This window comes from Malaya genurostris, chromosome 3, assembly GCF_030247185.1.
Source record: "Malaya genurostris strain Urasoe2022 chromosome 3, Malgen_1.1, whole genome shotgun sequence".
Lineage (NCBI taxonomy): Eukaryota > Metazoa > Arthropoda > Insecta > Diptera > Culicidae > Malaya > Malaya genurostris.
Window position 1 is genome coordinate 61,625,353 of NC_080572.1, and position 16,110 is coordinate 61,641,462.

Sequence of the window (16,110 nt, forward strand, 5' to 3'; positions counted from 1 at the left end):
ACAAGATTAATTTCTTCATAAAGTTGTAGATTACGTCAAATACTATCTAATCAGAATAAAAAAATTCAAATAACATCGTACTGAGCTCAAAGATATAGTTTAAGGTATTTTGCGTAGAACTTTGAATAATTGTATCTCTTTGAATAATATTTCAGTTTGAAATAAAATCGCATTGCTTAGAAAATTACGCCCGAACGACGAATACTTACTTCCATCATTGTATATCTGAATACTCATAGCAAACCTTACCTTATCATCTTCATGCACAAACGACGGCACCTCTTCCACATCACCGAGGTACATCGGGTTAGTAATCTCCACGTTATCCGTAAGTCGAGCATGTGAAAACGGTTGTCCTCCTCTTCGTTTCCTGGAGTAAAATACAATTAAACCCGAATTAGAAGATCTTACTTTCCGCTTAACGGAGCAATACGGCCTTACCTCAGTCCGTAGAGAGCTCCTCCGAAGCCGGCTACCGCTACGAGTATCACAAATAACACAATCGCCAGAGCCGACAACGTGTAGCCGGCCCGTTCGCGGCTCTCCAGCTCTGCCAGGGCCACCTCCTTCAGGCAAATACTGAGTGAATTATCCTCACACCTATTGAATAGATAGTGAATTATTAAATTAAACTATGTGCCCCTAAGGTGTTTCCGACAAAATGCTCACATGCACTCATTGATGGAGCTGTCGGCCACGCAAGTACCGCAGTCATCGATGCAGTTTGGTGGCCGCGCACACTGCTCACCATTCCACTCTCCCACGCACACGCATGATGGGACGTAGGTGACGTTGGAAATGGAGTAAATATCCAGTTGGCAGATACCACCATTTTTGCAATAGTTGATACAGGGATTGTTGTAGCTCACATAGAGCTCGCAGTGTTTGCCAGCGTACTGATTGGTGCAATTGCAGATCGGCTTTCCGCGCACTTCCAGACAGTGTCCCGTGTTGCTGCAAACAAATTCATTGCAGGAGTTCGGCACCGGACTCGGCGATGGACGCTGGGGTGGACAATCTGTAACGAATCCGGTAATCAATGCGATGAATATTGGTAACAAAACAGAACAAATCAGCACTTGAAACAACTTACAGCTCGGTTGATTTTCGCTACCGTCGCACAGATCTATTTCACAGTACTGCCCATCGTAACCGTGCCGACAGCTGCAGTATGGATTGGGACCCGTGATACAGACGCCACCGTTTCGACAAAGTTCCTTACAACCTTGGTTTTCACACCGTTCTCCCGACGAACCTTCCGGGCAGCTACACTTTGGAGCCCCCCGCTCGATTGTACATTCTCCGTCGTTCTCGCAGTAGTTCATACAGGTATCGATCTCGCAGCTTCTCCCGCTGAATCCATCCGGGCACTCGCACTGACTTTTGTCGGTGGCCGTTTTACGACAAACTCCACCATTGTCGCACTTCAAGTTCGAACAATGCTGGCACTGTTTGCCTTCATAATCCTTCGGACAGTTACAGGACATTGCGCCGTCATTGGCGATCGAACAGTTTCCTCCGTTATGGCAGTACTTCAGACATTCGCCGGTGGAAAGTTCGCACCGATCACCGGTCCACTGGGGCAGGCATGTGCATTTCCTCATACCGTTTACGGTGTAACAGGCACCCCGGTTCATGCAGTACCCGGAACAGATGTAGTGCTCGCAGTACTTGCCATCGTACAACGGAGGACAGTGACACTTCCGTTGTCCGTTTTCCACCACACAAACTCCAAAGTTACACGGCAGTTTACAGCCAACAGTGGCTTCATCCTGACACTTCACTACCTCACCGGTACTGTCTTGCTGCGGGTTTATTCTGCTATCTGCACACAGACAACGGCGTCCCTTGGGGTTCTCAGTAGACAACAAACAAACCGTCGTCTCGTCACAAGGATGTAGAACACATGGATTCACTGCTTTCCGGTTGTGCTTCAGTGGATGGATGTAGTTCAAATCTGACGATCGGTAACCTCGAGTCCCCTGGAATACCTCGGTGCCGTTATCACGTCCGAATTTGTTCAACTTAAGAATGTTCTGATTGTACAGTATCACATACACGCTATCCTCGAATACGTCCAACAGTTTCGGTTTGGAATAGTCGTGCATCACGCTGATTACGTGCCGATCACCACCCGTCAGCAAGATACAGGTTTCAATCGTACTTTTCCGATAATCCGCCCAATACAACCGATTTGTGGTCTGATCGATGGCCAGTCCGGAAGCCCACTCAATGTTTGCCTGAACCAGCTTCTGCTTCTGGTAACCATCCATTCCGGACAGAATGATCGCTTCCATAATCGACCAAACCATCACTCGGCTCACCGGGTCTACGACGATGTCGATCGGATGTTTCCCCGTGGCTGTCAGTGTCGTATGGTTCGTTCCATTGAATGTCATTACGAAAATATTGCTCTGCTTCTTATTGATCACGTAGATATGCTCGGTAAGCCAATCGCAGGCGATCGCCAACGGAATGATGTTCTGGTTGCTTAGAATTACGGTCGAGTGCTTTCCGTCCAATGTTTTGATCTGATCGTACGATCGAGCAGCTCTCCGGTATGCCGTGTGCGAGGAATCCTCCGTTTCCACGACCTTCACCGTCGTATCCATGTGAACCTTCTGGATGCTCTTGTCGTGGCTGTCCACCCAAAACAGTGTGATGTTTTGCTTCGTAATCGAATAATCGAATCGATCAATCTTTTTCGAATTTGTCTGTAAGAATCCCATCACCGTAGTTCCGTAGTACATACTACGGAAATCCGACTCCGATGAAACCAACAGGAGACCATTCTCTTCTACCGCAACGCAGGTATCGTTTCGCAGCACACCCTTCTGATACCCGGGGGCACAGCGGCAATTGTAGTGGCCCTTCTTCTCAACGCAAATTTGACTGCAGGTCCCAAATCCGCACACCGCTCGACGACAGCCCAGCTCATCCGATTCGTCCAAACAGTTCGGCTTCCCATCGCATCTCAAATCGTTTGCAATACATTTCGAATCGCTATTGCAGCGGAACGAATTCGGCGGACATTTGTGGCACAGAGCCATCTTCTCGTCACTGTTGTCACCGCAATCGTCCTTATTGTCGCACACCAGCCCCTTTCGTATACAGTTTCTATTGCTACATTTGAAGGCACGTTTGTGGCATCCATGCTCCTGGCAGTATTCGCTCTTCTCGTCCGACTGGTCCAAACAGTCATCGATCCCGTCGCACACCCAGTTCCGCAGAATGCACTTTCCATTGCCGCACCGGTACTCGTCGTCCTGACACTGACACTGCTCCTCGTCGGAACCGTCGATGCAGTCGTTATCGCCGTCGCAGAGGAAGTTCCTATGGGTTGCAGAAAAACATAGTTAGTACCGAATTATGAATACTACTTTGAACATGTGAAAGCAGACTAAAGTATCACTAACCCATTAAAGGGTGCATTCGATAAAAATGGCACACTCATCTGTCATGAGCATTTTTTGTGCATTTGCCACCAAAATCCATAGGCGTCTCCACCAAAAGATTGGTGTTGCAAAGCCTTAAATGGCACACACAACTGTGTGTGGTGTAAAATTAAAAAAAACCTGTTTTAACACTCCAAATACCAAGCCTGAAAAAAAGTACGAAGGAACGATAACTTGGAGCTGTCAAAGCTCATCTGTTTGTCAACGAATCTCAATAAATTTTACGCCCTCGAATTTTGTGAAGTTCGTAGATTGATTCAAAAGCTTTGTAGCAGACGATTGGTAAAGGAAAACCAATGAAAATTTGATTTTCCCCGTTCCAGGTTTTTTCACGCGCTCAATATGCCCTATCTGCTTTCCAATTTTCTTTTCTTTGGCATAAACGTCGCATAGAAAATATTGAACACTTCAACTTCACCGAGTTATAACTTTGTTGTTAGTCAACCGATTTTGGAAATTTGTTCACCATTGGAAAGGTACTACTTGCAGAAATAAATGCAACGAAAAATAGAGTTGTATGTCTAAAGTTATAATGAAAACAGTAGATAGATGACCTCAAAAAAGGTAAGACTTTTTACAATGATCGTAAATATCTCGAAATTCAAAGCGATAACCTATATATTTTTACAAATTATTCGATTGCTAGTGATACCAGCTACAATTTTCGTCCAACTACCATTCCAGCACTATCAAAAGAAAACCCTAAAAAATCGAAAAATTTATAAATATATACTAATTTTTAATTTTTTTTTCACTTGTTTGTATATAACTCAAAATTTAAAGCGATGACATGTACATTTTTATCCTTCAAAATATTGGAATCATAACCAGAAACAATGTATTGATGATCAAAATTATATATCCGTTCAAAGAATTTCAAGAAATTTGGTACAAATACAGAGAATTTCTATTATTGGGAAAATTTTGCCAAACAAAATCAAAAAACAAAACTTTTAAGTTTTTGCAATGATTGAGCGGAAATATATATTGGAGAAGCCAAGTGAAAGAAAAACTAACAGAAAAGATGAATTTTTGGAAAAAGATACGCTCAGAGACAGGACTCGAACCTGCGTTCTTATGCATTCCGTGCATACGCGCTACCATTTCGCCACTCTGATCTTGTTTTTGCCACTCCAAAACTCGAAACAGACATAGTAGCAACGTACATCGAACATGGTCTACATCCTGGCCGTCACCCGACCGATACCTTACATCCAAACATCTTCTCTGTCCATCAAACACTAGTCCTACTTGTTTTACAATTCAGAAAAAGTAGGATTACGAATTTAGCACAAAAAATCTCAGTAAAATAACCTGTTTTTATCAACCTAATGGTGTAATGATGCCTTTCTCATATCTCTCTTATTCTCATACAAAAAAGGAATGATATTCTTCAAACAATTTTGAAAAACATTAAAGCTAGTGCATGAACTAGTGTAACCTACAGAATGAAACAGTTCGCAGATCGGTTAGGCCATCTTTCTCAGTGAAATGAGTTTCACTATTCCAGGTACTTCTGAAACTGGAATCGCCCCGAATATTGACTTTGCAGCCTTTGCGATGAGCACCAATAGTTTATCTACCTCTCGAAAAACAACCTCTCCGTTTGATTGCTATTTACTGAATGAAACCCTACACTGTCAATATTTTGGAATCTTTAAGTGCGTAAATCGGTAGCTGGGTGAGTGGTTTTTTTCCATAAATACGTTTATTTCATAGGCAATATACAAAAGTTTTTCTTCGCCGTTACATCCACAATACATAGTACTTTAAATCTAATACATTTCGAATATCATATTAGTATGTTAGTATTCATTAGTTAATCTAAACACTGTTTTTGTCAAGTGAGTTGCTATTATAAATTACATTAAATAAAATACATTTATTTTGTACATGATAACTATTTCAGGTTTGTTTGTATCAGTTAATCACTTTTATTGAATATCATATAGTTGGCTATTGGTAGATTTCATGGAAGAGAAAGGGGTCTAACATAAAATTTAAATTGGAACTCCAATGGATTTAATGAAATGATAAAGAAGTTTCATGAAAAGATAAAGAAGTTTCACGACAAGCAAGAATGTCACGAACTGGGGCATTAAATAGTCTACCTTGAGTACGCAAGGAATTTATTAGTTGAGATCTGACATCACGATACTCCACGCATGTCCAAACAACATGATAGGTGGGTGAGTGGTGCCGACCGGCATTGGAAGTTATTTAGGAATTAACCTTGTTTGTGCTAGAGTACATAACCAATTTCATTATGTTTACGTTTCGGTTTAGCCTCGGCGGTTTATGTTGAACTGCAGGTGGCATAACAGTTCAACATAAACTGCTATGCAGTGACGACGAAGCATAAAGATAATGGCGAAAGTTTAAAAAATTTCAATTTAGAAAATCACATGAAATTTACGAAATTGAAGAATTTTCCTAAATTCCAAATATCTTAAAACTAGCTGAAACAATAAGATCTAGTGTCATAATTTTTTTTTTAATTCACTTAAATCGGAAATTTATTTTTTATTACAAATATCTTAGAATTGATAACACTTGATCTCGACGTTCGATTTCGGAAATCTTTAAATTCAAGAGTTCAAGAGAGTCGATTTAATAAAAAAATCAAAATGACTCATGATCTCGACGTTCGGTAAGGAAGCGCAAGAAAGTCGAAATTAATCAATACACAAGTATAAGAAAATTCAATCGTTCAGTGAATCTAGAGGAGGTATTCAAACGATTGCTTTCAAAGTCAGATAATCTCTTAAAATAACATTATAAAATAAAGTAACAACAAATGTGAGTGAACTTCATCTTCTCGAATATGCACCTGAATTAGTTTTAACACTAGAAGACAAAAATACCTTATTTTAATATGTAGCTAATAAATGCCTTATAGTACAGTTACTAGAGTATTTTTCAATGGAAACCCCCAATTTTTGAACACAGTTTCAAAAAAATTTAAAAAAATATCTCCAATCTTTTCCCTATTTTTGAGATTCTATGGCAAACCTAATCCAAAGTCAAAATTTTAGTATTTATCAATTGCATTTGGGTAGTGCATAAAAATTGTTTAAATCTTTTGTCCAATACAAAAATATAATTATTTTTAGAGTTTTGGTATATTTACTAAAATTTTTAAGATTGCCAGTGAAATCCCAGTTTCATTTTTTTTTGTAAATTTTGTTCATAATAAATTTTCAACTAAAATGATAAAAAATATATGTCATATAATTTGAAAGTTTTGTTTTGATTTTGTTTGGCAAAATTTTCCCAATAATAGAAATTCTCTGTATTTGTACCAAATTTCATTGAACGAATATATTATTTTTTTCGTCAATACATTGTTTCTGGTAATGATTCCAATATTTTGGAGTAGAAAAATGTACATGTCATCGCTTTAATTTTTGAGTTATATACAAACATGTGAAAAAAATGAAAAATTCACATATATTTATAAACTCATCGATTTTTTAAGGTTTTCTTTGGGTAGACAACAGTATTTTTCGGGGTTTTCAGTGCATTTTATTTCTGGAAGTAGTACCTTTCCAATGGTGAACACATTTCGGCGATCGGTTGACTAACAACAAAGTAATGACTCGGTAAAGTTGAAGTTCTCATTATCCTATTCTTGATACAGGTGCCGCATGAATGCAGTTAGGACATATTTTCAGCTTGAAAAAAAACTTGGAACGGGAAAAATCAGATTTTCATTAGTTTTTCCTAAGCGATCGTCAATAATGACTTACTTAAAATAATCTACAAACTTCACAAAATTCGAGGGTGTAAAATTTATTAAAATTGGTCAAGTAACAACTGAGCTATAATAGCTCAAAGTTACTGTTCCAACTTTTTTTGAGGCTTGGTCCTCTGCGTAACTTGTTTGACACTACGATGTTGAGGCGATGTTTTCTCTATCCAATTGGTTGCCCAGCTACTCAACTAGCTCAGTGATGCTATTGAAACCGATTAGCAGGTGAGTTGAACTCAGTATGATGATGAAGTTCAAAAATAACGATTGATAGCCTTGCTTAAGACCTTTTCTTTTTAATCTAAGTTCTGTATGTTTTCATTCACGCACTTATCATAAAACGAAACCATAAAAAGATATTTTCCAACCGCTACACCGTGTTCTTTCGTAACCGTTCCGTTTTCTTGAAAGCGTGTACGAAGTTAAACAAAGGCGTGTGATGTGTGTGATTCATTTTTTTATGTCGTTTACGGTGTTTTATTCTTCTGTGCCAGCATGTACCATTTCTTGCCGGTTTTGTATCACCGTTTTATATGGCGGCTTGAAAGCTTTGACCTTGTAACTCCGGAACGGGGAGTCAGATCCGGATGAAAATCAGGAGTTATGTATGAAATATGCGTACAGTTTTTTTTCAAAATCGTTTGAAAATACTTTTTACATAATTTTGTCGAAGATACTTTGTCTCTAAATTGACCCAGAGCCGAAATCAAATTGTCAAAAGACAGCGCCTATCATTCTGAGCAACTTTACCGAAAATGCTCTTCTTCGAAAACTTGTTATGGTGTTATCAAGTAGAATTTTTTTGTCAAAAATGCATTTATTTCAAAATAAAAAGAATTTTTAAGATTATTCAAAGTATCGTTCATCGGTAGTAACTACTTTTTCCCACATCTCAGGCAATTTTCGAATCCCATCTCGAAAATATTTCTCGTCTTATGAGGTGATCCAAGTTTAAAGCCAATTTTCGATTTCTGCGAAAAAATCAAGCCAATGATCCGTCGGAACAACCAACAATCAGAAAGAGCAATGTCAGGAGAATACGATGGGTGCGGTAAAAATGCTCCACTTGAGCGTTTCCAAATATTATTTCACGATTTTCGCGAGGCCATTCTTCTCGTATTGCATGGATCAAACGCATCGATTGCAGCCTATACCGATCGCCTGGTTGTAGCAGCTCATAGTACAAAAAAATCCTCTTGCTCCCACCAGATGCACAACTCGACCTTCAAACCATGAATATTCGGAATAAAAGTTTTATAAAAAAACTCAAAGTAATATGAACTGAATTATTAATAACAGATGTCTAACCTCTTGAAACTATCGACATCAGCTGTTACATATTCATAACAGCCATAGTCATAGTCTTTTGAAAACGGACCGAACTGATTTGTACACCCCCTAATACTCATCTGGCAAATGTGCAAACTTCACAATCGAATATCATCGGCCTCGATACTTACGTGCTTATACAGATGTTATGACCCTTGCACTTGAATTCGTCCGCTTTGCAGCTGACATCACAGTCCTCCTCGTCACTGTGGTCGGCACAATTGAACTCTCCGTCGCACTTTCGAATACCTCGAATGCAGTGCCCGTCCCGACAGCGAAACTCTGATTCGGAACAGTTTCTCATCTGACAGTTGACTTCATCGGAATTGTCACCGCAATCATTCTCGTAGTCACACCGCCACCGACCGGGAATACACTTGGAGTTACTACAGCGGAAGTACGAAGACTCACAGGTGATCACCTCCGGTGGTTTGCAGTTCTCCTTTTCATCTTCACCGTCGGTACAGTCTTCCTCGCCGTCGCAACGCCAAGACATCGGAATGCAGCGGCCTTTGTTGCACCTGTAGTGGAATTGTGGAATTTCGATTACTGATTTGTATTGATTTTGATAGTGCCGTCAAACTTACCTGAACTCATTCTCTCGGCACGTACTGAGAGAACAATCCAGTTCATCCGATCCGTCCGTACAGTCAATGTCGCCATCACAGGCCCACACTTTGGTGATACACTTTCCGGATTCGCATTTGAACTGATGGTCAGCACAGCTGGTCTTCTCGCAGTCCATTTCATCTTCCCCATTGGGACAGTCACGATTTCCGTCGCACCTACGATGTCCATCCAAACAGAAAGCATTCTTTTCCTTCGATCGACTGCACTTGAACTGCGAACTGAAGCACTCGTAATCATCGCAGTCCTTTTCGTCCGACTCATCGCCACACTGATTCTCCCCGTCACAGATCGAGCTTGGGCTGATGCACTTGTTATTGTCGCACTGGAATTGACCCGATTCGCAGCTGAACTCGGGACAATCGTCCGGCTCGTCACTGTTGTCACCGCAGTCGTCCTGTTTGTCACATTTCCAGTAGTACGGGATACACTTGAATGTGGTCTTACACAGGAACTGCGTTGACGAACAGTTGGCAATGCATGTTTTGTTGTCTACACCCACGACGAAATTATCGGGACAGGCACACCTATACCCGGGTGGTTCGGGTGAAAGAAGGCACAGTGTGGAGCATCCTGCTAGCAAACACGGATCTTCCGACGGTTTGTTTTGACGGTACGGATGATACACCCGTAGGTCCATCGGTCGATGGATTGTTCGTATGACCGTTCCACAATTGTCGCCTCTGTACTTGTGACAATATTCGATGGATTTCGTTTCCCAATCGGTCCAGTAGATGCGATCTTCCCACACGGCGATGGCAAAAATATGGTGAAGATTCGTCGACGAGTGAGTATCTCTGTACAGAATTACTTTGCGATTATGGCCCTCCAGATCACTGACGGCTATGAAGTCCTCCCGGGCATCTCCCCAGAAGAGTTCGTTGGTTTCGAAGCTTATGGTTAGAGCATTGGGCCACCCGAGAGTGTTGCTGATAAGCATTGTTTGGTTGGCCCCATCCATGCCGGCCTTTCCGATGTACGGCTGATCTCCCCAATCCGTCCAGTACATGTGCTTCCGGAAGGGATCCAGAACGATTGCCCGCGGTTCCTGGAGGTTGGTGTTGATCAGAACCTTGCGGTAACGGCCATCTAGTTTGGATATTTCGATTGTATCCAGTCCTTTGTCGCACCAGTAGAGATTTCTAGCTACCCAGTCGATCGCCAGTCCATCGGGATTTTTCAGTGTAGATTTGTGGAGGACTTCGGTTTTGTTGGAACTGAGACACATGCGTTTGATCGAACTGACGACGGAGGTCACATCCGACCAATAGTAACACTTGGTTTCCCAGTCGAAGTCCAGAGCGACCGCATTCGAGAGGTTATGTGCCAGAATCGACATCGAACCATTCAGATCCACTTCCCTGACGTAGTATCGATTCGAGAAGATCAGCTTGGCAGGTTCGAGGGTGTCCGCTTTGCAGGTTCCATCAGCTCGCATTAAATAACCGTGCTCGCAGGAACAGTGAAAGGAACCGTACACATTTGTGCAGATTTGGCTGCAGGGCCGATCGATACATTCGTCAATACTATCGCATAGGTGTTTGTTGTTGACGTTTACTTTAAATCCGGCACGACAGGTACACTCATAGCCAACCTCACGATCCTCGCAATTGTGAGCACAAAGATCCGGCATCTGTTCGCACTCGTTGATGTTGCACGACTTCTCGTCACTCCAGTCGCCACAATCATTAGCTCCATCACACAGCAATCCACTCACGATGCAGGCTCCAGTCTCGCATCGGAATAGCTCCGGCCCGGCACATATCAGAGTAGTATTTTTACATAGCTGTATGTCCTCATCCGAACCATCCTCGCAATCATTGTTAACATTGCAGGTAAGATTTTTCGAAATACACGTCTTATCCTTGCACTGGAACTCGTCATCCTTACAGGGTGGTTCGCTTTCATCGAAGCCCGCTCCACAATGGATCGACTCATCGGACGCATCCACACAGTCGACATCGCCGTCACACACAAACTGTCGGCTGATGCACTCTCCACTGTTGCACGTGTACGAGTTCTGGTCACAGCTTTGCTCCATGTAGTCACAGTTTTTTTCATCTTCGTTGTCCGCTATGCAATCCACTTCCCCATCACAAACCCACTTCTTCGGAATGCATCGTCCGCTGGCTGGACACTGGAACTCCCAGTCCGGACATATTCGCTGTGCACAGTGTGCTCCTTCGTCCGATCCATCGGCACAGTCGGGATTGTTGTCACACTGCCAGCTGTTCGGAATGCACTCGGTACTGTTCAAACATTGGAACTGATTCGGCTTGCAGTGCCGGGTGCAGTTGATTTCATCGGAGCTCAAACTCGTGATCGTTCCATCCAGACAGTCATCTTCACTGTCACAGCGCCAGTTCTGTGGAATGCAGTGCCCATTGGCACACAGGAACTTATCCATCGGACAGGTCGGTGCAGCCGACGTACTGCAGTTCGTTTCGTCGCTATTATCCCAGCAATCATTTTCGCCGTCGCAAAGCCATGAACGCATGTAGCACGCGGTTGTGTTGGGACACTGCAGAAACTCACCGGAATGCATAGCGCTGCAGTTGCGAACCTTAGGACATCCCATTTCGTCCGAAATATCCGCACAATCTGGATCATTATCACAGCGCATCTGTTTGGAAATGCACTGACCCGAAGTACACTTGAAGTGCGTCGCCGGATCACAATCACACCGTTCTTCGTCGCTACCGTCACCGCAGTCCTGAATGTTGTCACATCGTAGCGATTGCGAAATGCACCGATGATTACTACATTGAAAGTAACCCGCTCTACATTCCCGTTCGGCACAATAGTTCTGCATCTCATCCGAACCGTCCAGACAGTGAGCAATCGAGTCACACGTCAAATAGTACGGTATGCAACCACCAATCGAACAGCTGAACTCATCGAGAGTGCAGTTCGAAGCACGGTTCGGAATACAGCGTCGTTTGTCCGCTGCCAGCACACCTTGAGTACAGCTACATTTGATCTTCCAGGATTCATCAACCATGCAAACATCCTCGCAACCGCCGTTCAAAATTTTACACGGATCGGCACTGCAATCCTTATCGATTTCCTGAACAGCCACGATTCCCATCGGTCGTGCAATGTCCCTCCGAAGCCACACTACATCGCTGCCGGAATATTTGTTCGCCCGAATCACGGCATGGAGGACCCAATCGGTCCAGAACAGTAAATCTCCGTAAACTGCCATAGCGAACGGATGCTTCGGGGTCGAGTGAGCCAATACCACTCGATTGCGACCGTCGTAATCGGCACGTTCGATTTTGTCGTAGCGAGCATCCGCCCAGTACAATTTTTTGGCCCGGTAGTCCAACGTAATGGCGTTCGGCATCCGAATATCGGTGGTGATTATGCTTTCCAGTCCGTACCCGCTCGGATACGCACGTTGAATCGACGCTGCCAGTGTGTTCCAATTGGTCCAGTAGATCATCGCCAAGCAGGGTTCCACCGCAATACCTCGGGGTTTGTCGGTCGGTTTCAGCTTGATCAGCTCTCGTACGATTCCGGCATTCTCTCTCGGATCGGCGGTAGTGTTCGTTAGATCCAACGACCGGATACAAGCTTCGTTGTTGGATGTCCAGAAAAGAAGTCGAGTGATGGGATTGAAGGCTAGGCCCTCTACCGTCAGCTGTTTGGACACGATTTGACGATGATTCGATCCATTGAAATGCACGGAATTGATCGAACTGAACTCCACATCCGAGTAGAAAATCAAACTGCGATCGTAGTCATAGCTCAACGCGATAGTATTTTTGAGGTACGTCGTATTCTGAATCTCCGGTATTGGTCCGTTGATGTTATGCTGGTCGGTCATGTGAATGCTGTCAATAGCTGACACTCGCGAAAAAATCAGGAAGTTTTCGTACGGCTCGCACGTTTTGTGGTCAGTTTTGGAAATCTTTCCATGCGAACAGGCACAAATCGGATGCGTTCCGTTGAACAGGCACAGCTCCTGACAGCCCCCATTGTTGATTCCACAGGCGTTCGTTTTCTGTTGTTTGCGTGAAGAGAAAATTTTGATGTCCTTCAGAGATGTTCCTTCGGATTCAATCACCGACCAGTAGTTGGTGATGTTTCTCACGTTCGCCACCTTGATATTACCTCGAACATCCGACCAGAAAATGTTGTCCTCAAACAGATCCAACGCCTTCACGTTGTCTAGTGTGTTATTCAGTAGGATCGTTTTCATGTTGCCATCATAATCAACTCTCCAGATCGTGTCCGTCTGTATTTCGCACCAATAGACGACTTGATTTTCGATGTCCAACGTCATGTCGCTAATCATGGCACTCTGGTTCACCAGTAAAAATTTCCCGGTACCATCGAGTCCCGTTCGTCCAATATTACCTTTGCCGGAGTAAAAAATGAAACCACTAACCGGATCAACGGCGATCAATCGTGGACTTTCCAGGTTAGATGCCACCACATACCTTAGGCTACCGTTCAGTCTGGACACCTCGATCAAGTTCCGTTTCTGATCGGTCCAGTAGATATTATCCGCTACCCAGTCTATGGCGATTCCTCCTAGCCAATCGATTGAGTTCCCATCAACTACCTGCTCGAAGTTACTGACGATCACCGTCCTTTGACTGCCATCCCTTTTGATCTTCGTGATAGAACCACGATCACTGTCAGCTATGAAAATGAAGTCACTTTTCGCGTGGTAATCGATGCCTGTGGCAAGCGATATTTTCTGCAGCGGACCAATCACTATCTCGTTCTGATCTTCCGCTTCCCCAATGGCAAGTCCCTTCAGCTGATGTCCGATCGAGTAAATCAGGAAATTATCTATTGCCATGCACCTCGTCGGAACGGCGCTGTCCTTCCGATAGCCCATGGCACATGCGCAAGTATGGGTCTGTGCCGACAGTGGCACACACAGATGTTCACAACCGCCTCCTTTACTGTCGCGACACGAGTTGGTTCCATTTTGGGCCCCCGGATGATACATACGGATTGCGTTCACTCCACCGGTATTGTTTCGAACTACTTCGCCATTTTGACAGAGATTTTTATCACACCGCATGATCCGGCTGTACAGACTGTCGTCGTAGTAGATGTGGTTTTGATACACGGTGATGGTGCTTATCGGAAGGGCACTGGCTGATGCTGACACCTTGATGATCTGAAAATATGAGATTGTTTTAGATTTTGCAAACCGATAAGAGATAAGAGTAGTTAAGTTTGAAAAATCTATTGATGAACTGATCAATCGTTACATTTTTGAATCCGCAATTCCCAAATGTATGCAACTATATCTTAGTTCTTACTTGCGATAGGGATTTCGATATTTAAGCTTGTGTTCAAGTTTTGTATGAACGCAGTTATTTTTATAGCGTTAAGTTTCTCTACCATTACTACCATTCGGCAATTTCGGTTGAAGTGATAAACTTTTTCTCATTATTGATTAGAAATTAATCTTAAGCACTCAAAATTTACCCATGGGTAGTGGCAAATTTCACAGGTGAAAAAGACACTACATGGAATTTCATCCGAATTCGAATTCGGAACAACAACAGAGCATACCAATTGAAGCTTCAAATCGTTTTATAGCGCTTTTTGTCTTGCTGTCTAACATCAACCTACCTCTGGCATGTTATACGTAGGACTGAAACGTTAGCTATAATCTTGCTTATATTTATACATTCACGTGCTTCCAACAGCTTCGCTTTTGCAACGATTGACCAATCAGAGGGATGTTTTCCTATTGATATATCGCTTACCCCTTTAGAATCGTCGTCTACGTTAGGGAAATCCGGTATGTCGGAGATTTTTAGCAGACAAAATAGGACACTGCTAGGTATTAGTCAACATTTAAATGATATATAATTGAAAATACATGGCTATGAACATACCAATAAAATATTTCCAATCAGTTGGTGAAATAATATTACTGATTGAAACTAAACTGACTGAGCTGTAAGTAATCAAAAGCTGACCACATTTTTACTTATATTTACCCTTGAATTTCTAATTTGCACCCCTATTTAGAAAACAAAGATGTGTTCCACATCAAAAATATTTTTTCCTTCTATTCCGCTTGTCTGATACCCCAGTTCAACGCATGGGGCGCTGGTCTTATAAGCCGGTTGTTGTAAATTCGAGTCCCGACCGGGAGGGTTTCTTAGTGGCACATTTCACCTTAAATGAATGCGTTAATAAGCAAAATTGTCGGTTCTATGCCACTGAAAACTCTTTATTAATTGAGGGGCACCCTCTATACGACCAAAAAGTTACAGTTCGTTGTGTTGTTTGTGCGGAAACGGTGATTGGTTCCTATGTTCCTAAATTACTAAATTCTTAAATTCCTAAATTCCTAAATTCCTAAATTCCTAAATTCCTAAATTCCTAAATTCCTAAATTCCTAAATTCCTAAATTCCCAAATTCCTAAATTCCTAAATTCCTAAATTCCTAAATTCCTAAATTCCTAAATTCCTAAATTCCTAAATTCCTAAATTCCTAAATTCCTAAATTCCTAAATTCCTAAATTCCTAAATTCCTAAATTCCTAAATTCCTAAATTCCTAAATTCCTAAATTCCTAAATTCCTAAATTCCTAAATTCCTAAATTCCTAAATTCCTAAATTCCTAAATTCCTAAATTCCTAAATTCCTAAATTCCTAAATTCCTAAATTCCTAAATTCCTAAATTCCTAAATTCCTAAATTCCTAAATTCCTAAATTCCTAAATTCCTAAATTCCTAAATTCCTAAATTCCTAAATTCCTAAATTCCTAAATTCCTAAATTCCTAAATTCCTAAATTCCTAAATTCCTAAATTCCTAAATTCCTAAATTCCTAAATTCCTAAATTCCTAAATTCCTAAATTCCTAAATTCCTAAATTCCTAAATTCCTAAATTCCTAAATTCCTAAATTCCTAAATTCCTAAATTCCTAAATTCCTAAATTCCTAAATTCCTAAATTCCTAAATTCC

At 42.1% G+C, this 16,110-nt stretch overlaps 1 protein-coding gene across 1 annotated transcript in view; it reads right to left on the reverse strand.

Moving 5' to 3' along the window:
- The window catches only part of LOC131435046 (low-density lipoprotein receptor-related protein 1), a 515,798-nt gene that overhangs the window by 14,575 nt on the left and 485,113 nt on the right, over window positions 1-16,110 (reverse strand). The window contains exons 10-15 of the mRNA XM_058602524.1: window positions 9,123-14,302; window positions 8,667-9,056; window positions 1,094-3,333; window positions 670-1,018; window positions 442-600; window positions 250-370 (exon numbers count right to left, since the gene is read on the reverse strand). Of these exons, the coding sequence (XP_058458507.1) occupies window positions 250-370; window positions 442-600; window positions 670-1,018; window positions 1,094-3,333; window positions 8,667-9,056; window positions 9,123-14,302 (8,439 nt within the window). The remainder of the gene's footprint in view (window positions 1-249; window positions 371-441; window positions 601-669; window positions 1,019-1,093; window positions 3,334-8,666; window positions 9,057-9,122; window positions 14,303-16,110) is intronic.